The sequence below is a fragment of the Eretmochelys imbricata genome, chromosome 6, assembly GCF_965152235.1.
Source record: "Eretmochelys imbricata isolate rEreImb1 chromosome 6, rEreImb1.hap1, whole genome shotgun sequence".
NCBI classification, from domain to species: Eukaryota; Metazoa; Chordata; order Testudines; family Cheloniidae; genus Eretmochelys; species Eretmochelys imbricata.
In genome coordinates, this window is record NC_135577.1 from 24579943 (window position 1) to 24605390 (window position 25448).

The 25448-nt window shown below is 42.3% G+C and overlaps 1 protein-coding gene across 1 annotated transcript in view; it reads left to right on the forward strand.

Moving 5' to 3' along the window:
• The window catches only part of LOC144266509 (mucin-5B-like), a 65423-nt gene extending 40891 nt beyond the window's left edge, over positions 1-24532 (forward strand). Inside the window, 27 exon segments of the mRNA XM_077819943.1 lie at positions 637-747; positions 1474-1653; positions 2222-2458; positions 3199-3355; positions 3539-3667; positions 4343-4427; positions 4649-4686; positions 5730-5900; positions 6829-6894; positions 8080-8339; positions 8781-8958; positions 9660-9910; positions 11145-11328; positions 11929-12133; positions 13173-13351; positions 14423-14499; positions 14650-14797; positions 15280-15311; positions 16560-16737; positions 18363-18467; positions 18965-19005; positions 19882-20004; positions 21521-21616; positions 22580-22708; positions 22894-22933; positions 23643-23766; positions 24358-24532. Of these exon segments, the coding sequence (XP_077676069.1) occupies positions 637-747; positions 1474-1653; positions 2222-2458; positions 3199-3355; positions 3539-3667; positions 4343-4427; positions 4649-4686; positions 5730-5900; positions 6829-6894; positions 8080-8339; positions 8781-8958; positions 9660-9910; positions 11145-11328; positions 11929-12133; positions 13173-13351; positions 14423-14499; positions 14650-14797; positions 15280-15311; positions 16560-16737; positions 18363-18467; positions 18965-19005; positions 19882-20004; positions 21521-21616; positions 22580-22708; positions 22894-22933; positions 23643-23766; positions 24358-24532 (3699 nt within the window).
• The last annotated feature ends 916 nt before the right edge of the window (positions 24533-25448 follow it).

A 25448-nucleotide genomic window follows, 5' to 3' on the forward strand; every position in this document is an offset into this window, starting at 1 on the left:
GGTGTGTGCTATTAGATGGCGAACATAATTGAGGGCCAGGTTTATCCTTGGTGTAACACTACTGACTTCACTAACAGCACGGCTTTGTAGAGTAGGCTAATTCTGAGTCCTCGTGAAAAACCAAATGCTTCTACAGCCCAGGCAGTCCTAAAGTGACAACGCCTTTTTGTGAATGAAACATCTGAAGGTTAAACCTGCATGTTAGTGACCTTAGATGCAGTGAAACTCTTTTTGCAGGGAGGTAGAAATCAAGGCCTCTATTATTTCAGTGTTTTGAAATGTAGAGGTTGCAGTTCTGCTCATAGTGAAGAGCCTGTGCAGAGCGAAAAACGCATTACAGAATGGTTTTCCTGTATAATTTTGGACATGTCAGGTGGGGTCTTATAAAAGTGTTCAGCATTCACCTACCTCTTCTCCCTATTAAAATTCCCCTTGACTTCAGCATGAGAAGAGATAGGCTAATGCTGGGCACTTCTGAAAATCCCACCTGTAACTTTTTCTGAACAAAAAAAAAAGACAAGAAATGTGGAGTCAATTATTAGAAATATAGATCATTTACTACTCCCTCGTGGACATTTCTAAGACATGTGCTGGTCAGATAACAAGATCAGATATGGTTTTCTTTATTTGTACAAGGACTTTTGCCCCAATAACCCCAATGATGGCACCTTCCGAATTGTAACTCAGAACAATGCGTGTGGGAAATCACTGTCCATCTGTTCCTTGAAGATCACATTGATTTTGGAGGTGAGTCCAGCCTTAACTTTGGATTATGTGGGAGTAGCTGATAGAATGGGATATCTGACTTAATTTTGTGAGTCATGAATTTACTATACCCTAACACTGTGATGCAGCTAATATTAGAAATGTCCCTAATGAAGCCCTATGGCCAAAAAGGAAGAAGTGGTAGGTGAGGGTAGGAAGGGATGGGCATACAAAGTAGATCAGTGGGTGCTGGGGGGACTGGGCATTTAAGATGGGGATGGGAGGGAAGCAGGGAAGACAGCAACGGATGAATGTGTGAAGGGAGTGTGGACATTTAAGGGATGGGAAGAGGAAGAGACAGGCAGGCATAATAAGAGAATTCCAGCACGTCTGAGTGTGTGCTATAGGGAGCTGATGAGGCAGAACTCAAGATGGCAGCTGAATTTCCAGCAGAAGTGGATTTCTGTGACCAAGAAAAGGCTTTTTGAGGAAGCTACCCTGAAAGATTCTGTGGCCATGGAGTCATGGGACCAAATTCTGCCCTGTTGACTTCAGTGATGGTGCATGGGTGTAAATTGTCCCAGTGGGACCTTGGCCAAGATGCAGAAGTTCAAGGGTAGAAGAAATAGGATGGGGTGTGATGCAATGATCTGAATGAGACTCCTGCATAGAATGGGATAAAAGTTTGTCTGTCTGTAATGCCATGTTTCCTAGACATTTATGACTCCATCCTTGTTTCCTTCAGTGCATTTTAATTCCTTATTCTAGAACATTGAAATCAGACTCCTGGAAGGAAAAATTCAGGAGATAACCACTGAGCCAGATGCTGTAAAGAATTACAAGCTGGATCTCAGGGGGGTTTATATTGTGATTGAAACTTCCTTAGGAATGACCTTCATGTGGGACCAAAAGACCACAGTAATGGTTCTGGTGGCACCCTCTTTCCAGGTGGGTACAACTGCAGCAACTGAGGGACTGATTTTCAAACTGTGCCTCCATTTCTGTGGTGGCCAATTATGTGCCAATGACTAATGGTGCTCTCAACTTTTCTTTCAGTAATGAATTGTCAGAGGTGGGTTGTTGGTTTTTTGTTTTTGTTTTTGTTTTTTTTGGGGGGGGTTTCTTCTCAAAATTATGCCTGCAAAAATGGAGCCCGTGTTTAAAAATCCTGGCATGAAAATGAATTCACTCTAATGGGTAAGAGGGCACTAATTTATTGCCATAGTTAAATTATTTCATGATCACATCAGTATGAAATATTCAAATTATTGAAGCTAGATGTAAAGCCAGGACAGAGTACAGGGCTATATAGGCCTTTAATGGCTACATCTTGTTACTTATATCTCAGTTCTTTCCAAGAAGTATTCTGCAGGTTGTTGTGTTTTCGGGAATGTTTGGAATTTGCAAATATTTTTACTAGGCTTTTACTAGCAGTTTGTTAGTTCATTTTCCGTGCAAAAGCAGATCTCATTTTGTTTTTAGAAAGCACTTCTTATAATCTGTATAAATTCTTCAGGGCAAAGTCTGTGGCCTTTGTGGTGATTTTGATGGCCGTTCAAAGAATGACTTTACCACCAGAGGGCAGTCAGTGGAGATGAGAGTGCAGGAGTTTGGGAACAGCTGGAAAGTCACCAGTAGCTGCTCAAACATAAACATGACTGACCTGTGTGCTGATCAGCCTTTCAAATCTGTACTGGGGCAAAAGCACTGCAGCATTATCAAGAGCAATGTCTTTGGAGCCTGCCACAGTAAGGTGATCTCTCTCATTTTCTCAATACTCTTGACACTTCAGAGGCATTTTCTATCTTCTCTGTGCAGCAGATTTACATACACAAATCCTATTACTATTGAAGAGAGCTTTATACATACACAAGAGCAGAAGAGCTACACAGACCACCCTTTCACTGTTACACCAGTGAAATCCCATTGTATTCTTCTCAAGGAAATATAGAATGAAACTTGTTTTAAATGACCAAAGACCCAAAAGATAATGCTTGGCTAGAAGAGGGTAATATCTAAGAAGTGACTGGAAACCTTTGGGATAATATAGCATATGGTTGCCAAAGACAAGTGAAATCCTGGCCCAGTTGAATTCAGTGGACCCAGGATTTTATCCTAGCTACTTTGAAGTGATACATGCCTATTAGAAAGGTCTCACAATAGATAGCTGTTCTAAACAGCTCTAGTCCTATGCTACAGAGCATATGTTCTAAAGGTACCTTCAGTGCAGGTTTCATCATTTTATACATTTGAATCAAAAAATTTATAAGGTCCAGCTCTACCAAAACAATCCAAGCAAATGAAAACAAGGCAGCTTAAAATGCTAGTCAAATAGCCCAATCCCTTTAAATATCAACTTCCCACATAGGCCCATCCAGATTCTGCCAAAGAAACTGACACTGAATGGCAGATTTTTAGAGCCCTTTGTCTCCTCTGAAGACAAAGTACTGAGAAGGAATACGTGTTATAACAGAGTTTTTGTTATTTTTTTAGATCAACCCGATGCCATATTATGAGTCTTGTGTGTCTGACTTCTGTGGCTGTGACAGTGTGGGAGACTGTGAGTGCTTCTGTACCTCAGTAGCTGCTTATTCAAGGAGCTGTAATAGAGTCGGTGTCTGTATTGACTGGAGGAGACCTAGCATTTGTCGTAAGTACTCACAGACAGAAATGCACATTAAGAAGTACTCTCCATACAGTGAGTCATACTCAAGATAAGAAGGATAAAATCCTAACTTCTGTGCAGATGCATGACTAGCGAGCCCTCTTGCTTTAAAGAATTAGAACATGGACCTTATCCATTTTCTGAGATTTGGCATTTTTTCTCTTCCAGCTGTGTTCTGTGATTACTACAATCCACCTGACAAACACGAATGGTTCTATAGGCCTTGTGGAGCCCCCTGTCTAAAGACCTGCAGGAATCCACAGGGAAAATGTGGTAACCTGCTGTATAGTTTAGAAGGTAATTCTTGGTTTCAGAGTAACAGCCGTGTTAGTCTGTATTCGCAAAAAGAAAAGGAGTACTTGTGGCACCTTAGAGACTAACCAATTTATTTGAGCATGAGCTTTCGTGAGCTGTAGCTCACGAAAGCTCATGCTCAAATAAATTGGTTAGTCTCTAAGGTGCCACAAGTACTCCTTTTCTTTTTAAGGTAATTCTTGTTTGCCTTTGATGGGTCAAAATATGTTCAAGTGCTTTCCTGTAGGGGCCTAAACTAGTCCAATTTTGTTTTGAATGTCTTAAGCAATGGGGTCGCTTTGTCTTTCCTTGGAAGACTAATCAAACTTCCCCAGAGCACCGCTGGCCAAATTCTTCCCTGCTTTACTCCCCATGTGACTGTATTGACATCAAGGGGCGTAAGTCAGGGCAAACTTGACCTGATGCCTTCAAAGTCTTGCAGAGTTAGAGGGTCACTAATGCTGGGTTTATAAGAGCATTATTGGTCATCTATAGTTAACGAATAGTTGCTGGTTATAGGAAGAGAAAAAAGAGGGGACAGGTGATCTGTTCATGAAGAATTCCAGCTCTGTCTGTGAAGATAAATACATATCTTTTACAGCTATTCCAGTGTGTGTGTTTGCATTTGGGTCTTTACTACTCCGACAAAAGTCTCCATGCTCTTTGTTCACTTTCCAGGCTGTTACCCAGAATGCAGCACTGAGAAGCCGTATTACGATGAGGAACAAAGGGAGTGTGTCTCGCTGCTCGACTGCATGTCGTGGTAGGTCAGTGGGATGGTAAGAGGTTTGGATAGAGTTCACCTATTAGCCAGGCATTACGTGGGCTCTGCTAGTAGGAAATCTCTGCAGTTCAGCTCTCATCAGCTTCTTAACAGAAGGTGGTTCTCTTTTTAATTGGATACAGTTGTGAATTTATTTTGCTACTCTGTAAGGATTTAAGGAAATAAAGCATTAATCACATTTGTTTGTTGTTTGTCCACAGCAACCCTAAAGAAAAACTGTGCACAGAGGACTCCAAGGGTAACCTTCCCATCAGCTTGATGATTAATAATTGTTTTCTGTTAGCACAAAGAAGCTCCAACAGATATGGGGCCCGCTGTGATGGGTATTGTACATAACACATTATGCAAGGCCGCCTCTGTTCTAAACAGCCTGCTATCTAGATAGACAAGACAGACAAAGAGTGGGTGGGGAAACAGCGGTTAAGTGACTCATGGACACACAGCAGGTCAGCGGTAGAGCTAGAAGTAGAAACCAGTTCTCTGTAATGCCAGTATGATGCTCTATTCATTGGACTACACAGCTTCCCCTTTATTACCTTCAGCACACATTCCCTGGAGATCTGAGAGGCTTTTCGTGTATTTAAAGTTTTTGATAGTGGTTACCTGCCCCATTAGCTGGTGAATATTGGTGTCCAGTAGCTTCCTGGAAAGCCACTGTGCCATAGAGGGTCTCGCCAATGCATAGGGACATCCCATCTACATCCACTTTCTTATGGGAATGCCTGTTATGCACAGGGCTGGCTTAAAATAGCAGTTCTATGCTACTAATGACCCTATAAAAAGAAAAGGAGTACTTGTGGCACCTTAGAGACTAACAAATTTATTTGAGCATAAGCTTTAGTGAGCTACAGCTCACTTCATCGGATGCATGCAGTGAGCTGTAGCTCACGAAAGCTTATGCTCAAATAAATTTGTTAGTCTCTAAGGTGCCACAAGTACTCCTTTTCTTTTTGCGAATACAGGCTAACATGGCTGCTACTCTGAAACCTAATGACTCTATGCTATTCAGTATTTCCCTTTACACAAGGGAGCTAGTCAAGCCAGCTTTCTGGCCACCAGTTGTGCAAAAATGGGATCCATTTGTTTAAAATGAAATTTAGATTCTAAAGCACATATTTGCACCAAAAGACAGAGTGAACGCTGCAGCCATGAGCACCTTTTACTTTACAGTTGATGGTCTGGGGTAGATTATGGCAAATCTGGGTTATTTTGTCTTTGTTTATATTGGTTTGTGGTGTGATGTTATCTGCTGCCATGGCATTTACCCTCTCACTGCCTCAGACTGCTTCTGCTGCTACCAGGAAAAGACCTACACCTTAAATGAAAGTATATACAGTCAAACAGATGGGGTCAGCTGCTGGAAGGCTGTCTGTGGCCCTAATGGGAATATCATTAGAACATTTATTCCTTGTGGAACATCTCCTACAATGGTGCCTGCTATAGAGGAGCCAGGTACTAGAGTTTGTTTATATAAGTTTTGGTGTATTTTAGTTGATATCAAAGTTTGCAATTGTGCCAAGATTCCTAGTCCTTGAAAAATTCTATGTGTATAATACAGTGTACATGTAAGAGCTGCGTATAATTCAAGACTGTACAAGTCCCAGAGAGTTGGAGCCACATTCTTTAGTCTGGTTGAGCTGAAGGACCAGACAGATGGGGGCAAAGATGGTTTTATGCCATTTTTGCAGATTCCCAGTACATTAGGGCTGCTCTAATTTGCATCCAGCTGCTAACAGTACCAATATCATATAGCTATAATGCCAACTTTTTATTCTAAACCTTTTTTCCTGGCCCCATCTCATTCCTCACAGCACTGTCCTTGCTACACTTGCCTTGCAGCCAGAAGTCAGCCAATCCGCATGGATCATCATTTGCAAAGAAAAGCTCCTCCAGCCAGCTGATTGTTTCTGGAAGACCCCATATTTAAGACAAACTAAAAAATACTCCCATTGCAAAGAAAACATGGCAGGGAGGGAGTGAAAGATCAATGTAGTTGCACCCAGGGCTTTTTAAGGACCTGAAACTGAAACCAGGAATCAACAAAAAACAAATAAATGGAAAGAAGGAGAAATTACATAGCATTAATATAGTAAAGAAAGCAAAATCAAAGAGTAAAATGACCCAATGTACCGCTTCTTGCACAAAGAGCAGAGATATAAGTTTGGACAAGGGAAAAGAGAGTATAGCTGCTCTAGTCAACTGGGTGGGAGAACAAATGACAAGGGACAGAGCAAAGTGCTCAGTAGCCCTGTCACTGCAGAGATAGCAGTAAGAGGACATGTAATGGAATAACAGCTTAAAAGAAGAGAGCAGTCAAAGGCAAAATGAAGTGGGCTGGTTAAACACTACCTGAATAACCTGCATGTCTCCAAATCAACAGGGCCCAAGCCCAAGGAAAGGGCAGATGAAGAATCAGAAATCACTTCTCCAAAGTCACGGAGGTCAGGTGAGGTCCTGGAGGATTGGAAAGGGCAAAGAGGGTTTCTTTAAGAGAGATAAAAGGGGGATTTGAGGAATGGAAGACCAGTGAATTTGACTTTTCTTCTTTCTATTGTCTTCTGTTTTTTCCATGTGTTGCAGTTACATAGGCTACTATAGATGATGGGGGGGGGGAGATTAAATTTAGCATCTTCTGGTTCATGATACAGGATTAGAATGTCACCTGCTTTTAATTATTGTAGGAGTAGAGAACATTATAGAAGCACCTTCTTCCACATCAGCACTAGCCATAACAAGGGCATCCCCATGCTACTGCAATGTAAATGGACACCTGATATTTCAGGGTGAGTAGCAGTCTAATTGAATATTTCTTTCATCTGTGTCACTTTTGTATAGGGGTAGAAATGTTTGGCTGTTCAGTAAAATACTTGCTTTTGAGCAAATACAGATTCCTGTTGCTGGAGCCATCAGTTCTCTAATTATAAAACAGTCATTGTTCTTCAGTCAGTCAGACCTCTGAACTGGCTAAAATATCCTTAAACTGGTCATACTCACAATACCATAGCCAGATACTCTTCTTATATTTTTCCATTGTAATGCACCTGGATCTGATCCATTCGTCCAGATCCAGTCTTCAGTGGGCTACATTACAAACCCTGAACCCAAACTCTCTAGAATGTAAGGCTCAAAATCGACAATGGAATATGAACTTTCTCCCAAAGATGGTTGATGAAAGGCCCTGCTATTTCTGTTGCCAGCATCCTGAGCCATCCATCCCCTTGACTTTGTTTTGTGAACACTGCACACAATGGAGCTAACAAACATTACCTTATGGCCTAATGCTTCTCTTTGGTATACATGTACAACTCCGACTAATGTACTTATCTATGGACAGAAGAGTTGTGTACTGAATGAATGAGAGGTTCTCCCAGTCTCTGCCAGCTATGCTGGATTCAGAGAACTGTAGACTGACTATCACAACTGGTTATGGCCATCAGCTGTACTGTAGATAGTCATTCCAAGCCAGTAAAATTTACTGCTCAGTTTGTAGCCAGTGTGGGAGAAGAGGAATTTTCTTATTCAAAGTGATACTGTGCCACATGGAGACTGATTATTCATGACAACATTACTGGTAAAGTATGTCAAACTTATGGGCAATTCAATTCTAGTAATTTACTTTCTGGTCTCACAGGGAGTAACATATCTCAGACAACTGATGGTTTGGGTCGGTGTTTTTACTCCGTATGTAATGCCTCATGCCACAGTGAATTAATCCAGGGAGAATGTGCAACCACTCCAAGAGTGAGCACAGCTCCTGAGCAGCCCAGCAACCACTGTCATTCAGCTTTACAGAATGGACGTTGTGAAAACTCTCTTCCAAGTGCAGCAAACACATCTGCTCCCAACATAACTCCTATGAGAGACTGTTCATATCTCAGTCCTCCTAGAAAGGTGAGTGAACAAAAATAACATACTAAGCAATGGATAGCACACAACAATATGATCCATGAAGGTTCTCTGTCTTGCGCCTAGCAACAGAACATCCGGGCAATGCGAAGGTGGATCATATTTGTGCCCTCCCTGCAAGAAGTGTAAAGTAAGTTAGGAAACTACTCTTTCAAACTGGTCTTTAAAGATCAGAAGTGGTCATGATCGCAATACTTGGTCTTATACAAAATATTGTATTGCATAGAAATAGGTATGAAGTCTTCATTGATTGTTACATATAGTATGTTTCAAGAGCCCCAGAGTTAAATAATGAATGAAATAGTAAATTCTTCATGCTAGGTGTTTAATTGAGTGGCCTGTTCCCTACATGTACTAAAGCTCTGAAAATTACACTAATTTCTCATGCATATCCCTCCCTTCCTCTTTCTTTTAAAATGTCAACAGTTTAATGAATCATGGGACTTCGGAAACTGTCAAATTGCCACTTGCTTGGGAGGTGGAAACGATATTAAACTGTCCAAAGTGAATTGCCCTCCTCAGCTATTAAACCTCTGTGTCAATGGTTTCCCACTCACAAAACACTATGATGAAACTGGCTGCTGTGAAGTGTTTGAGTGTCAGTGTAAGTAATATTGCAGTTAGATTCTGACTTTCATAAGGTTTTTAAATTGAGTCTCAAGTGACGTATATCCATGTGTTCAAATTGTGCTCTGCATTATACTCGGTTCAATGGGATTGCTTCATACTTAAATGTGCATAGCACTGTGGCAGAAGCAAACTAGTTTGAGTACTTAAACCAGTCATTTTTATTGTGTAGCTTTCTATAATTAATATTAGGAAGGAATTGTAAGGGAGTAAATACAATAAGTAGGGGAGATGGGAAGCCGAAGGGAGCAGGGATATGGCACAGTAGGGGTGTTAGAATGGAAAGTAGAATGGATGGAAAAGGACCATATGTGAGTGAGTATGGAAAGAAGAGGCTAAGGAAAGAAAGCATTTGTATCAGATCAGGGATATGTAGGACACTGAAACGTGTTATATCTTATTATACAACTTTTCTTGTGGCCCTCTCTTAGGGGACACTTCATCTTTGTTATGGCATGGAGAATCTGGTAGAACTACCAAAACCAGACCACTAAAATGAGTATATCAGTGGAGATGAAATGTCACAAAGAAAAAGATCATACTATCAGACTGGCCAAAGAAACATTGTGTGACAAGATGCAACTCTATCAGATATCACAGAGTTCAAATGTCACTGACAAAACGTACATTCGGAAAGCCCAAAGTAAACCAAACTTTAAGCCTGTCTCTACTTTCTAGGTGTTTGCAGTGGGTGGGGAAATGAACATTACGTGACTTTCGATGGAACATATTATAATTTCCAGGGGAATTGCACCTATCTCCTGGTGAAGCCAATCCAGCCGGACTCTCAGAGCTTCTGGATTCACATGGACAACTACTACTGTGGTACAACTGATGGAGCAATTTGCTCGAAGTCCCTTGTCATTTTTTATAAGAATTCCATGGTGATTCTGACACAAGCAGTAGACCATAGGAAAGAAGCTAACTTGGTAATGTATTTTTCAGTATCTGGGTATTATTATTATGCTACTGCCTAGTGAGCCCAATCAGGATCAAGGATATAGCTAATCAAAATTGAGGGAATTCACAAACAGTTCTGTGAAATATTTGCTCTCCTTTTTAGTCTGGGGAAATGTCAGTGAAATTTTTCAGATTATAAAATTTCAACTGTAGAGAAGGGCTATGAAATGAGAGGTGTGTGTGTGGGAAATTCACTGAAATGTAATCCCCTTTTATTATTTGATCCTCTCCGGCTGCTCAGTGCCTCCTGTCAAACTTGTTTGGTGCTCTCTGTCCAGTTCCCAGTGATAAGCACCTACATCACAAAAACAATCACCACAATTGGTACTAACTAGCATTGTGGGATCTTATTCTCCTATGGTGAAATACAAATAAGTCCCATTAAAGATCTGGTGGGGTTACCCAATTTCTTACAGCAGGGACATTTTGGTAGCAGATTGGGAGTTTCAACAGAAAAGCCAATTGAAAAGGTCTGGAAGCTACATTATTCTTTTACACCTAGAGGTGGTCCCTCTAGGTTAGGGCTAAGGCATGTTAGCAGAGCAACACAGGGAAGTTTGCACTGCAGGCCCTTACCTGCTCTGTGGTTTGTTGGAGGGTGTCAGACTGAAGGGCTCGCTATCCAGCCTATTTCCAGAGCCTGATATTACTCCATATATTAGTGAATATTTGTGTCTGGTGTATATATTTGTTCCTCAATAACAAATAATGCCATTTTGGCTTTGCTGTTATGAAGTCTGATCCAAAGACCCTGATGTCAGTGGGATTCTTTCCAGTGGGACTTCAGCTTTGGATCAGGCCCATGATTTGTCTCTTCCCTGAAAGCAATAGCCCCTTGATGATATAAGCCATATACTGTAAATCATTTGTGGGTTTTTTGATATTATCTATACAATTTCTGATTGTAAGGAAATGACCATAAATGAAACAGTGAGTGATCCAGAAAAACAGTCTGATGACAATTGATCACACTTGTTGCAAATCACCACCATGTCTTTTTTTTTTCTGCTAATATTTTCCCTGAAGTCAGTAACACAAATATTAATGCTTGAAAGGCAACAAACGACCAGCAGTCTAGTCCTGAAGGGATTGCAGAATTCTCTAAGAGCAGAATTTACCCCAGGCCTTCCAGAAATATAAAATTTATACACTAAGCAACATAATAAGGATGTTCATGGTGGGATTTTTGACTTGCCCCTTTAGGTTCTGTTGAACAATAAGAAGGTTGTGCCAAATGTTTCCAAAAATGGTATCAGGATAACCAGTTCTGGCCTCTACGTTGTGGTTGAAATACCTGAACAAAAACTGTATGTCTCCTATGGACGACTTATGTTTTACATAAAACTCCCTTTCAGCACCTTTTATAACAATACCATGGGGCAATGCGGTAAGTGTTACATTCAGTTTTAATTAACAGATATACTAACTGTTCCTCCCTTATTTGTATCAGAGTTCTGTTACCTCAGGATACGATTATTTAGCACTACAGTTTAATGTGTTTCTTGCTGTTCATTTGGGTCAGGGTGGGAAGAAAGTCTCAAGTCACCTCCTTTTACCTTTTCCCATTTGGTGGTGGCTGGAGGGGTTTGTGTGTGTGTGAGAGAGAGAGAGTGTGTGTGTGTTCCTTCACTCTTTACCCCATCTCCTGATCATATCTGCTCAAGAATGTTCATGAAGTCCATTTTAGGAGAACTTGGGGAGCCCTGTGTTCGGCAGAACTGTCTCAATCACTTAAGCCACCTGGAAGAATTCATTAGCTGTCACTTTAATTGCACTTGTCACAGGTAAATGCCAAGCTAGCTATATTAGCCTTTTCCTCCTCCAGACACTTTCTTCCTGTGAACTCAAGCAAGGCCCTGTGCCTGACATCCTTCCAACAGAAGTTAAAACTTCCCCTGTTCCTTTTGTGTGGATACCCCTTTCCTCTCTTACAGAAGCACTCTGTGTTCTGTAGCCATTACACAACTTGCCTTTATATTACTGTCAGGTACATGCACCAACCAAAAGTCTGATGATGCTATGAAGAGGAATGGTGAGATTGCAGACTCCTTCAAGGAGATGGCTTTAGACTGGAGAGTGCCAGATCCTACCAACAGACATTGTGAATTAAATACCCTGGCGCCAGCTCAGACAGAGACCTCATTATCCAAAGTGGGAGTTTGTGCACCCAGTGCTCTTTGTAAACTCATCTGGTAAGACACACTCCCGGGTGTGTTACGTACATAATCAGTTCTACAAGAAGGCAGCTCTGTACTTCACAAGGTGACTGGGTGAATTTTCTTTAAAATATAAAGTAAACTAAAGAATGGTAAATTTAGTCAGGCATCGAGGGCACAGATTTTAAACAGTGGCTAGTGGGTTAGGACTCTGGTTTTCAGAGACTGGATACTTGAGTGTTGATTTCTGAGGAGGGGATTTAAGATGTCTAAAGTTTGGCATCCGATATAACTAGTCATCTTTGGAAAACTTAGGCCAACGTTTTTGGGTATCTTGATTAGTTGCCTGTGAATTTAAATAGGCACTGTCAAGTATGTTCAAATAGTTTTTTAAAATAATTTTGTTACTAAAAATAAGATTACCAAAATGAAACAGCACACCCATGGAAAAATATTTGTGCTTAGAATTACAGCACTATGTCTGCAAAGAAGCCATAATGTCATGTTTCAGTCTATTAGCAGATAGCTCACTGGGGGTATCTCTACGCTGCAGCTGGGAGTGAGCCACCTCACCCAGACAGAGAGACTCACACTAGCTCTGCTTGAGCTACTGTGCTTAAAATAGACATGTGGACGCTGTGGCTGCCGTGGTGACTCGGGCTAGCCACCCAAGCTCAGACCAAGGGGGTCAGGTGGGCTTGAGAGCCTGAGCTCCCACCCGAGCTGCAGTATCCACACTGCGATTTTTAGCATGTGACCTCAAGCAGAGTTTGCACAAGTTGGTCTACCTGGCAGCGAGCCTCCCAGCCACAGTGTAGACATACCCTGGGAATACAAGATGCTATAAATAATGTTCAGACAGAAGTTATCATTAATTGAGATGAAAGTCTGATTTGTTTCCATTGAAAGTTATGCTGGATATTTGGTATAGAGGGAACATTTCCCATCAGATTTAAAGTTTAGTCTTCAGCTTGACAGTTTTTCTTGGTGGATGCTTTTTTCTGAGTAAAATTCTTGTTATGAAATTGCCAACACTCACTGTGAAAAACAAGTCCCATGTTTTTTCTTTAATAAGGAATTTAACAGGCTGTCACAGTGCCATTCCCCCTCGTCCTTACTATGAGGCTTGTGTTGTGGATGGCTGCTCAGCTCAACGCCAGAAGGCTGAATGCCAAAGCCTTGAGACCTATGCGGCCTTGTGTGGATTCCATGGGATCTGTGTTGACTGGAGAAGCAAAACTAATGGACAATGTGGTGAGTTGGGGAAGACTTTGCTGGAGTGGAAGCTATTTTATTCTATTCCTCTTTCTGTTTAAATGTGTATACTCCTATTTGGGAAGATACTCAGGGCTTGTGTCTTCTTGCACGTGCACTGGAGCAAATCAGGACTAGCGCCATTGAAATCAGTGGAGTTATGCCAGTGCGGAACTAATGTAAATGAGGGGAGAATAGTGTCTTCTGAATGGTTCAGCACCAGGGTAGGTTTCAAAATGTTTGTCCCCGCTGAAAATTTAAACTTTTTGTCAAAAACCTGAAAACTGCCAAAACCAGAAATATTTTCTTTGATTTACAGATATTTGGCTTTCTGACCAAAAAAAATCAAATATATTTGAGGAAAGCGGATGCTTTCTGTGATTTTTTTCCCCTTGGGTTAAAAAAAAATTGCTATCAAAGTTTCCACAGAAAAATTTTGACCAGCCCTATTCAGCACACACCCCAGGTAGGTCTGCATTCTCACACACTCTTTAATCAGTTAGAGGAGCAGCTCCGGAGGCCTAGACAATCCATTGCATTAAGAAAGCCGGCAGGCCAGATTATGTTTTGTTACACTAACATAAATAAAAAGCAACCCCACTGACTTAAGTGGAGTTACCCTGAACTTATGCCAGTGTAACAGAGAAGAATTTGGCTTAATAATTCAGCCCCATCATTCGTAACATTCTAGTTAAGGCACTGTCGTAATGCTTTTATTCAAGGGTTTATCATGGGCGGGAAAATAGATCAGAACTTAGCTATATTTCAGTGTTTCATAAATGGTTTTTAGCTTGTTAAAATATTAACTACAATTTAATCACTAGATGGCAATATTGCTTAATACATTTGGTTTCCCTCTGCTTGTTTTGCCTCTTGTTGTCAGAACCATTTATTCTAGATTACTAGAATAATTCGCCTACGCGATTGCAAACCCAACAGAACCCCTCAGTGGAAACAGCCTCCTTTGTGTTTTCATCTGGGTGGGATATTTTACCTAATAAATTATAATGTGAATCCACGAGCGTTAGACAGAGCTGGCGATCTAATCTCCATATTGTAAATGTTCCACAGAAGCCAGATGTTCTCAGGATCAGATCTACAAGCCATGTGGGGGAGTAGAAAGAAGCACGTGTTCCAGCAGGTAGGTCGTTTACTAAGTACCAAGGGCAAAGGCTGATATTTTCAAAAAAGCTGAAGGGAGTCAGAATTCCAATGGGATTTGGGTGCCTAACTCCCCTAGGCCAAATTTCTACTCAAAATTCTGTGTGACATCAGCCCTAAAAAGTAGATGAAAATAGCTCAGTGCCACTCTTCTTTCCCTCTGTACATGCAGGAAAACCACCATCCCCTTGCAAGATAAGGATCCGGCACTTGTGGAAGGGTGCTACTGCCCTGAAGGAAAGATCCTGCTGAATAATCTTGATGGCCTTTGTGTTTCTGTCTGTGGTAAGAAAATGTGAAAGGTGGGAAAAGATGAAACACCAGTTTAAAACTACCACTTTAGGGATCCATAATGCAATTCGCCAGCCTGGTCTTTTGCACCCAGGGGCTGTGTGTACTGTAGAAACAGTATGCTTAGCTCTGGGAAAAAGTAAAGAAAGTGTCTAATGTAGCCTTTAGGTGGCCTTTTCTGGCCAGCTCAGAAATTATTCTGGTGAATTCTGAAGGGGGAATGTGCCCCCCTCTTTTTATGCAGAAGGATGCACCTTTGAGTCAGGAAGTAATAAATAGAAAATCTTCAAGATCTTTTGGATGGATGACCTGTGCTTTTCAGCCATGGCTCATTCTTTTCAGGTCCCCTTTTCAAAGCCTCCCAGATCCTGGTTTTGATGTATGTCTCTCTCTCTCTCTCTGCTTCTGCCACTCTCTCCAGCTCTATTATATTCTTGAACTGACCTTCATAATTGTACAATTGTTCTATTTTGTAGGCTGTATTGGACCTGATGGATTAGTGAAACAGGTAAGGAATAGGATCTAAGAAGAAGTGCTCTTTGAATAACTGTTTACACAAATAGCCAGATGCCTTCACCTGTTGTAAATATGAATGCAAGAATTGTTCATTCTTTTAATGCTGAACTCAATAGCAATGTACAGTAGAGATAGTGGGGGAAAACAATGGGCCTTCTGACTTTTGGCTATGCTTTATCACTCCAATCCTCATCTGAGATACTGACGCAAAATTGGCAGCCTATGAAAATCACTGTTTTTTGGTAGACCATTCAGGTTTCTCTCCCAACACACACACCTGCAAAGAAAGGGAAGAGGCTACAGCATGGTTTATCACAGGGGTGGGCAAACTTTTTGGCCTGAGGGCCACACTGGGGTTGTGAAACGGTATGGAGGGCCGGGTAGGAAAGGCTGTGCCTCCCCAAATAGCCTGGCCCCTGCCCCCTATCCGCCCCCTCCCACTTCCTGCCCCCTGACTGCCCCCCTCAGAATCCCCCACCCATCCAACCCCCTCTGCTCCTTGTCCCCTGATCACCCCCTCTCGGGACCCCCCCGCCCCAACCACGCCCCGCACCACACTCCCCACCTAAGCCCCCCTGCTCCTTGTCACCTGATTGCCCTGACCCCTATCCACACCCCACCCCCTGACAGGCCCCCTGGCACCCGTGACCCATCCACCCCCACCCCCACTTCTTGTCCCCTGACCTCCCCCTCCCGGGACCCTCGTCCCTAACTGCTCCCCTAGGACTCCACCCCCTATCCAACCCCCCTTCTCCCTGTCTCCTGACCGCCCCCCTCCCTGAACTTCCGCCCCATCCGACTGCCCCCTGTCCCCTGACTGCCCCCCGGAACCTCCTGCCCTCTTACCATGCCACTCAAAGCAGCAGGACAGGCTTGTTGGAAAGCCTGGGAGGTGGGTGGGTACAAGCCACATTGCCCGCACGGCGGTGTAACTACAAGGGAGGGGGGACAGTGGGGGAGGGGCTGGAGGTGAGACTCCCCAGCCGGGAGCTCAGGGGCTGGGCAGGACAGTCCTGCATGCCAGATGTGGCCCGGGGGCCATAGTTTGCCCACCTCTGGTTTATCATGCAGATCTTTTCAGTTCCCTTTGGAATTAAGAGTCTCCAGGGTTCCATATAAACAGCCCAACACCATACCTTAGGATAAGAAACTTTGGCTTGTTGCAGACCCTCGTTTCTCATTAATTTATTACTTCTAGGTTCCGTTCATTGGTTGAACTGTCAATTTTTTATTTGCACAGCCTGGAGAGATATGGGAACATGATTGTCAGTACTGCACTTGCAATGAGGCAACCTTGAATATCTCTTGTTCACCCCACTCTTGTGTTAAGTCTCTGCCAGTCAACTGCACTAAAGAAGGATTTGTTCCTAAAATACGACCACATTCAGAAGATCCCTGCTGTCCAGAGACAGTGTGTGGTAAGAGATCGGTGACATTGACTTGTTTACAGAAAGGATGGTCATTCTTGGAATGATAGTTCTTTGATGGGTTGGACCCCCTTCCGGGGTACCACCTGATGTGCTGGGGTCCCACTGATCCCGCCTGTCCCACCAGCCTGGGTCTCCCCACACTCCAGCCCCCTTCAGCACACACACACAGTTAGGGACATGCCCAGCTGTAGAATCACACAGAGTCTTCAATCAGCTCTGTGTGGGAGGGCTCAGCCAGGGAATTGCTCAGCACTTTGGTGCACATCCCCTCTGGAGTGTAAACCCAAAATTATAGTGTCTTGCGCTGTATAGACATGTATACAGCATAAGCTCATGAAATTCACCGCCTCCCTGAAAGTGGAGGAAGATATGCACCGCTTTTTGCCCTCCCCTCCCCCCAAGCTATGAATTGCACAAACTGGATTTTGTAATAAACAAAGAACAAGTTTATTAACTACAAAAGGTAAATTTTAAGTGACTATAAGAGATAGCAAACAGAACAAAGCAGATTACTGAGCAAATAAACCAAAATGCGCAAACTAAGCTTAATACACTAAGGAATACTGGCTACAAATAATAATTTCTCACCCTAAGTGTTGTTTCAAGCAGGTTGCAGAGTTTCTTGAAGGTAAACTGCACTGCTTGCTCCTTAAATCTCCAGGGATTCCTTTTACAAGACGATCTGTTACTCCTGGACTCAGCCCACTGCCCCCATCTTACTTCCTTTGTTTCTTCAGGTGTTTTCAGCAGTCTTCCTTCTTGGGTGGGGCTTAAATAGGATTTACATATGGCGGGAACCTTTTCTTTCCCAATCTGACCCCCACCCCCTCTTTTAATGGAAAAACACTGAAAGCCCAAGACAGGGGGCTTGTACCAGGTGACATGATCACATGATCCTGCAGTGTCAAAGCAACAACCCAGAAAGCTTCTGAGGAAGGTGGGAGATTAGTATCTTCAAAGTCTTATTGTTCTTCCTAATGGCCCATCCAGGCTGATTGCCTACTGTCTGGTGGGCATTCCCCAAGTACACACACAGTTGTAATTATTACATAGTCAATATTCCTAACTTCAGATACAGAAATAATACATGCACACAAATTGGATAATTACATTCAGTAAATTACTACCTTTCCAGTGATACATCACATGACCCATCTTGCATAAAACATACCTTAGTTATGCCAAAATCACATCGTAACTATATTTCTATGAAGAATATGGGGGCATAACATCACAAGCTCCAAAGAGGCCAATGAAACTGGAGCTCTGGGGTTGTCAGCTTGCAAAGCTCCCAGTAACTCCGTCCCCTCTCAGGCTTCCGCGGGTGGCTGCGTATCCACCAAGGTCTAGGCGTGCTTGACCTCTGTGATCTCAGGCTCCAGCAGCTCCCAGAAGGGAGCTTGCAATGTGCATCCTCCCTCTTCAGTGGTCAGCCCTGACGGAGCTGGGCTGCTCCCTTTTATATTGAAACTCCAGTTGGAGCATGCTCAGCAGTGGTGAGGGGGCATGGCTTCCTCTGCCCACAAGGGATTAACCCCTTCTTGTCCAGTGCGGGGCTGATACACCCCATCACAGGGGCTTTGACTCAATTTGTCTACATCTTCTATTTACAGAATGTGATGTAAAGTCCTGTTCTCTCATCAGAAGACAATGTGATTTAGGCTTCCAGCCAGTGGTAGCTATTTCTGAGGGTGGCTGCTGTCCTATTTTTTCCTGTAGTAAGTATAGTTTCCTTACTATATGCTGGCTTTCATTATTTCAAAGGGGACTTCATCTAGGACTTTAGTCCCAAAATGTACCCCATCTGCTAGTTTTTAGTCACAGAACTGTAATGCACAACTACACTATCATGAGTGTGACCCAACCCCCCATTTGGTCTTTGGTCCATGCTGATGATGCTGTCACAAACAATAAAGTAAAGAAGCGAATCTCTGCTAATTTCAAGTGCAATTAGAAACACGGGGGGAAAACAGTGTTTGCCAGATGGCAAATACTGGTAGGTGAAATTTACTGCTCATGCACTAAACATGGGCAAGGGGGTGGAAATTAGCAACACATCCCAGCCATTCTGCACTTCCTATGTTGAGTATTAGGGCTACTAGATTTGTACAGTTGTTTTCTACAACTTGTTTAACAGACAGTTAAGAAATGTGAAACTAATACATGCTGACGACATCATTCTTAGAGCATCCTTTTTGTTCCATTTTTCTTATAGTACCAAAAAGTGTATGTGTTTCTGAAGGAGTCGAATATAAGGTAGGACTTGCCACTTCTTTCAGTGAGCTGGCATGTCATGACTTCGAGATACTATTAACCCATAATTATCCAAATTCACCTAAAGGTTTAATTCAGTTAACATAAAGCCCCAGACTAAAATGACCTATCATTTCTTATTGTGGCCTAGTGAATAATGGACTGGGCTTCAGAAGGCCTGGGTTCTAGTCCTGGCTCTCTTACTGGCCTGCTGGGTGACCTTGGGCAAGGCCCTTCACCATTCTGTGCTTCACTTTCCTTTGTTCCAGTGTTTGTACAGCATATAGCACAACAGGTCCACGACTGGGGTTCCAAGGTGCTACAGTAAGACATATAATAAATAATAATAATAATGGGAATAATGATATGGATCTCCTTTGTAAAGTACTTTGAGAGCTACTGATGGAAAAGTGCTATATAAGAGTTAGGTGTTACGTGTTACTAGAGAAATTACCTAATAGTGATCGCTAGGGCAACAGTTTCTATCATACAGAGATATTCCCCTGTATTTCAGGACTAAGATGTCAGAAATGTAGCCAAAGGCAATAACTGAATACAAAATGTTCAAGTATCAAAGGAAGTTTTAGGAGTAGCTAATTGGTCAAACTGTAGAAGGAAATGGAATAGGGAAGTTCTCAGGTGTTGAAGTAATAGCTACATTTAGTATATTTGATTCTGTTGGAATGTTATTCTAGTAGAGTATTAATTTTGTGATATTGATGGTATGTTAATTCGAGATTGGAAGGTGTTGTGTCAAAAGCTTGTGCCAAAAATAAAAGCCAAAATTAGTAGTTTATTAGTATTTTACAGAGAAATGCACATGTGTTTTAGAGGCTAATGAACTCTCCCTCTCCCCTCTCCTTTCCTCCTTATTTTAAGCCAGGGACAGTGGTGCCTAAAAACTCTTGTGAAGATTGCTTGTGCACTGAAAAGCAGGACCCTGCTACACAAATCAACCAAATTCAGTGCACTCCAGTAAAATGCTCAACTGGCTGCCAGCAGGTAAGTAACTTCTACGCTGTAGTTCTCTCTGCTAAACTAAAACTAGTTCAGGTGTGTTCAGGTGAAGAGCAATGGTTGGTTGGGGATGTGCCATCTCAGCAATCAAAAAGATGAAACATAAAATAACCTGCTTAAAGAGAGGCAGATGCAGCAAGCTGCTAGTTACAAAATGACTTCTTTAGAGCTGTCTCTGTTTGTCTCTGACAAATTTAAGGGGCCTGCCCCAGAAAGGCATGATGGGAAAAATGTTTTCTATAAAATGGCAACTCCACCCACAAGCTGGTTAATGGAGAACATTAAGTCACTGAAAGATGGTGTTTGCATGGTTGCCTTGGTGATGTCCATCACCACTATATGGTAAAAATGTTAGAAAAACTATTCTGATTTGGTTCAAATGAAAAGGTCCCTATGAAACTAAATGTTCTAAAATTAAATGGATTAGTTGTTTGTAGGCAATATACATACTGTATGTTAAGACTTTTAAAAGTCCTTGAGCCAGATCTACTAGTGAGTTCTGGTAGGAGAGTTTGTTTTAGTGGTACAAAAGGGTTTTCAACTCCACTTAACAGCACAGAGGATGTATTTAAAAGATGCCAAATTTGCTCAAAAAGTGGATGGTGCTAGCTGTTGACAAAGGGCTAATTCCATGACTGTTGAGTTTGCTGATTCCATGGATTTCTGAGGCAGCTCTTGTTGGTGGAGTTCTTATGGTGCACTGCTAAATCTTAAACCTCTCTGGTAGAACCACCGGGGAGCGCAATGGTGTGAACGCCGGCTACCATCCACAGGGATGATTTGCTCCTTCAGTGGACAAGGTTCTCCTGGCACTGAGAGGTGTAGCTTGTATCTCTCTGCAATAGTTTTGCTGAATCTAGCTCTCTGTATTTAAAATCTTGAATATATAACTTGAATGCAAGTAGAGAAAAGCTTGATCTTCTGCCCCGCCCCTGCTCACATAAGGCCAGGCATACTGCAACATTCTAGCTCCTCGCTAGATGATGCACATGGAGCCACACACATGCCTCATTCTAGGACTGAAGTCCACACAGGAGGAATAGATGAAAGTAGTTGTAAATACACCTTACCTTCAGTCTTCTCAGCACATCTGAAATAGCGACCATACCTGTGGAAAAATGTACCAGACAAAGGGCTGTCTTTGGATCTTGCAAGTAACACATGGTGAGTTAGTTATTTTGGCCTGATTTGAATATCAGCTCAGATAAGGATAGGAAATGGCAGATTACCCAGGATGATGCCACTGACAAAAGGGTTGCTATTTAGGAAAGTATTAAAAGCTAATATGACAACTGTGTGGGTCTAAGCATCAGGTTTGAAATACCTAGATTCAATCAAACAATGGGGTTCAAAAGTCCTTCTAAAAACCCAGAAGTATAATCAAGGGCTGTTGGGTTTCCCCCCATTGCATGAAGAAGGGGAATGTGCCTTTTGTCTGAATGCTCTTCACAGGTAAGCCACAAGTAATGTGGCTAAATGATGGTGCATTTGTGCCCCGCAGGGTTTCCGCTACATCAGAGAAGAAGGCAGGTGTTGCGGCCAGTGTGTGCAGGTGGCCTGTGTGGCGAAGCTTCCATCTGGCATTGTGACCGTCGAGGTGTGTGTGTGTTCCCCTGCTCAACAAGGAATTGCAGTATGACACGGGGTCGTCGTTTTAGAAGTACAGCTTCCCGTCAACTTCAGTGGAGAGTTCTGCTTAAAAACTGAGTCCCATTATGTGTTGCAGCATTAGGAAGTTAGTGCCTTTATCAAATAAAGTATGTCTGAAGTGAATCTACCTAGGTATTTATATGCCCCCCATCACTGTATCTGAGCACCTCAATCATTATTGAGTTATCCATCAGTATTCTGTGAGGTGAGGAAGTGTTGATCCCCATTTCACAGATGGGCAGCGCGGACAGAGACTGACAGACCTGACCAAGGCCACATGAAGTCTCCGGAGTCTTAGACTAGTGTCTTTCTCTCTGCTGCATTGCAAAGTGTATCTGTTTAGAACAGGCGAAAACCTTGACCAGTCTGTGATCTAGTGGCTTATATGTTAGCTCCCGCATCCAGCATCTCCTTTATCTGATTTTTTGTATTCCCTGGTCACTAATATTGTATACTACTTTCACCAGCTCCAAAAAGTTAATTTTGTCCAAAGGTAGCTATATTTTGTTATTAATCTTTTGACCTCTGTTATAAAGGCCGACTTCCTATTTTATTGTCTTTTGCTCTTTTCCCCCCCCCTCTACCTCCTGAAAAAAGAAAATAGGAGAAAATCTAGAGGAAAAAAAGGATTTTCCTCCATGCTTATCTTCTCCCATAAATAGTAACACCACACACATCAGTGCATAACTGTGGGCCTTGGTATGTCTCCTAATATCCCTACTGTTGTGAGCCTTTGATTAGTTCAACCCAAGTAACAGTTAGAGATGAGATTGTCAAAGCAGCCTAAGGAAGTGAATGCAGGATGAGATTTTGGGAGTTGCTAATACTTTTCAAGCCAGAAGAAGAATCCCGTCCCTATGCTAGATTATGTGTCGTCTCAGAATAACTTTATTTTTTCTGCTTTATTCAGGTTGGGAAGACCTATAAAGTTCTGGAAGATAACTGTGCTCTGTATAATTGCACTCAGTCATCAGGCCAGTTTGTCTTGACTAGCACAATAATATCCTGCCCAGAGTTTGATCCATCAAACTGTGTCCCAGTGAGTATTTTATAGCTGAAATGAGATAAGTGAATGATACGAGCAGCTTTGTGATAGTGGACCAGTGGACTGATTGGGCACTGTGTCTCATTATTAGAAATCTCTTATTGCTGCTGTTCAGTCTGTAATGTGCATATCTAAGATTAGAGTCTGAGCAATTCTGGTTCTGTTTGCTTTCAATATAGGGAACTGTTGCGACAACTTCAGATGGATGTTGTAAGACATGTGAGTATGGCCAATCCAGTGATTCATTAATCAAACATTGTCAGGCTCTCCATTTATTATGGCTCTGATCCTGCAAGGTAATGAATGCCCTCAACTCCCAGCGAAGTCAGTGGGATGTGAGGGCAGTTATCACTTCTCGGGAGGTGCTCAGTACTTCATTTTATAAGGCTCAAAACCAGCCTACCTCTTCCAGAGGTGCCACTGGAAAAATCTTCATGCTCTCCCTTACTTGGTTTTATAAAGAAGCGAATTATTTATAGATTAGACTAAATCCCTGATGAAAGAATGATGTAACCTGGAAGAGAATGTGTTTTGGATGCTGGCATCTAGGAACTGCATAGAAAGCATGGTTCTGTTACTGTAAACAGTGTTGGCTGCTGTAAAGCCATAAAAGTGACAATTAGCTAACAAATGTTGTTACAGAAATGTAGGCTGTAGAAAAAATATACAATTGCATCTGCTTTAGGCCCTGATCCAGCAAAGCAGTTAAGCATGTGCTTTTAAGCCCATGTTTAAGACCATCCTTAATCAGCAAAATACTTACGCAAATGTGTAAGTGCTTTGCTTACCTTGGGCCTTTAAACTCTCCTTGGCTATTTGAACTCTAACTGTTCTTAATGAGACAGAGACAGAGCTTGGTTGCTTAGCAGATATCTCTCAGTGCTTTAACTCAAATCTGAGTAAGGCTAATAGGATCCTTCCCTCTTAGGTATCCCATTGTCTCATGTCTGCAAACTGAAGCTGAAAAAAGAATACATCACTCACAAGAACTGTAAATCAGCAGCTCCTGTCCTAGTGCCTTCATGTGAAGGGTCCTGTAGTACATACTCTGTGTAAGTAAGAAACTGCTTCTCCATGCTTATGTGATGTCTTGTCCTCACATGTTCTTGCCCCTGCAGGATCACAGCTACTATCTCCATTAACCCTTTTCCTTGATCCTCTTAAAAGGAAGCTGGATGAGCAGAGCACCAGCCTTTTAGCCATGATGCTTTACTGTTTTGTCACTAGGATTGCCGTATCTAGGCTAGATAAATAGGTCATGTTTAACAGGTTGACTAACACATTTTTACTTACACATTTTTTTTTTTATTTTTTTTACTTGCAGTTTGGGCTCTGCATTAGGCTCATTCTTCATTTCTGTGGGGTCATTTTGGGCCTAGTCCATGGCTCATTTAAGTCTTTGGAAAACCTCCCCCTTACTTCAGGTGGGAGTTTTTCCATCAGCTTCAGAGGTCTTTGGATCAGGCCCACCAATGTCCTGAGAATAGGCTGTTACTGATATTGTCGTCCCCCCGCCCGCTGTTTACAAGCAGAAGAAACCCTAAAGCTTTCCTTCCCCACTCACAGTTCCAGGGGAAGCTAAGGTTAATGAAGAGCAGGAAGGCAATAGCTAATGGATTGATCTATTAATTTTGTTCTGCCAGGTATGCCTTTGGCGACAGTGAAATGAAACACAAATGCACTTGCTGCCATGAAACAAAGAGCCACGTGATGAAGGTGGAACTGATTTGCTCTAAGAGGAAGAAAATTGAATACAAGTATGTTCAGGTAGATGAGTGTGACTGCGTGGAGACAAAATGCCAAGAGAAAAAACCATAAAGACAAAGTGCTGGAGAAACACTGATTTTTAACGCTTCACCTGTGAATAGTGTAGAACATAGCTGTGAGTGTCTACTGACCTTTCAATGAGATTCTGTCCCTCCTCTGCTGTTCCTTCCAGTAATCTGTGCAATTGTGGAAATTCACTAAAGGATGCTGCTCTAAATATTTGTAGAATAAACTACGTTTCAAAGCTGTTATATTCTGCTGTGGCATTTATACTCTCAACTGATATGTATGCTCGTGTCTTTCATTCCAAAGTACTTTATAAGCTATTTATATGCAATTCCAGGGAAACGTGGTGCTGTGCAAACACAAGACTTAGTCTCTGCCGGAAAGAACTATACGTATGCAACCTACACTTGATTCCCCTCGGCAGTAAAACACAGTAACTTTTTCACAGCACTCATTCAATTGAAAAAGCAGCGATTAATACCATAACCAGCTGAAACTGTAAGGAGGAATTCAGAGTGACAGGTTGTGTCTAGCACTGTGCCTGGAACTCCTACTCTTATGAATAAGCATAAGGGGATGTCTTATTGCTATGAGTGGTCAGAATCTCTGCTGTACATCTCAGCCAAATCCCTGCAGCACCAAGAATCCCCTAGCATTCTCCGGTGGTAATGCATTCATGCTAAGCTGCAGAGAAGAATGACACCTATCAAATCACCAGCATGGCTTCAGGTAGCACCCAGGTTTTCAGGAGATCTCCTGTGTCTGGGCTGCTTTGGTTTAGATGGCCCTAGTGGATTCTGTGGTATCATAAAGCCAGCATAATAGCACCAGCATTAGTCTCGTCCCTGCATCCAGTATAGGTGACATTGCTGGGAAGAAAGGAGGTGTGGCTGAAGTTTCTCTGCACCCTGACAATCACGGACTGACTCTTCCGGCCGTTAGCGGCTGGTGTGATTTAGAG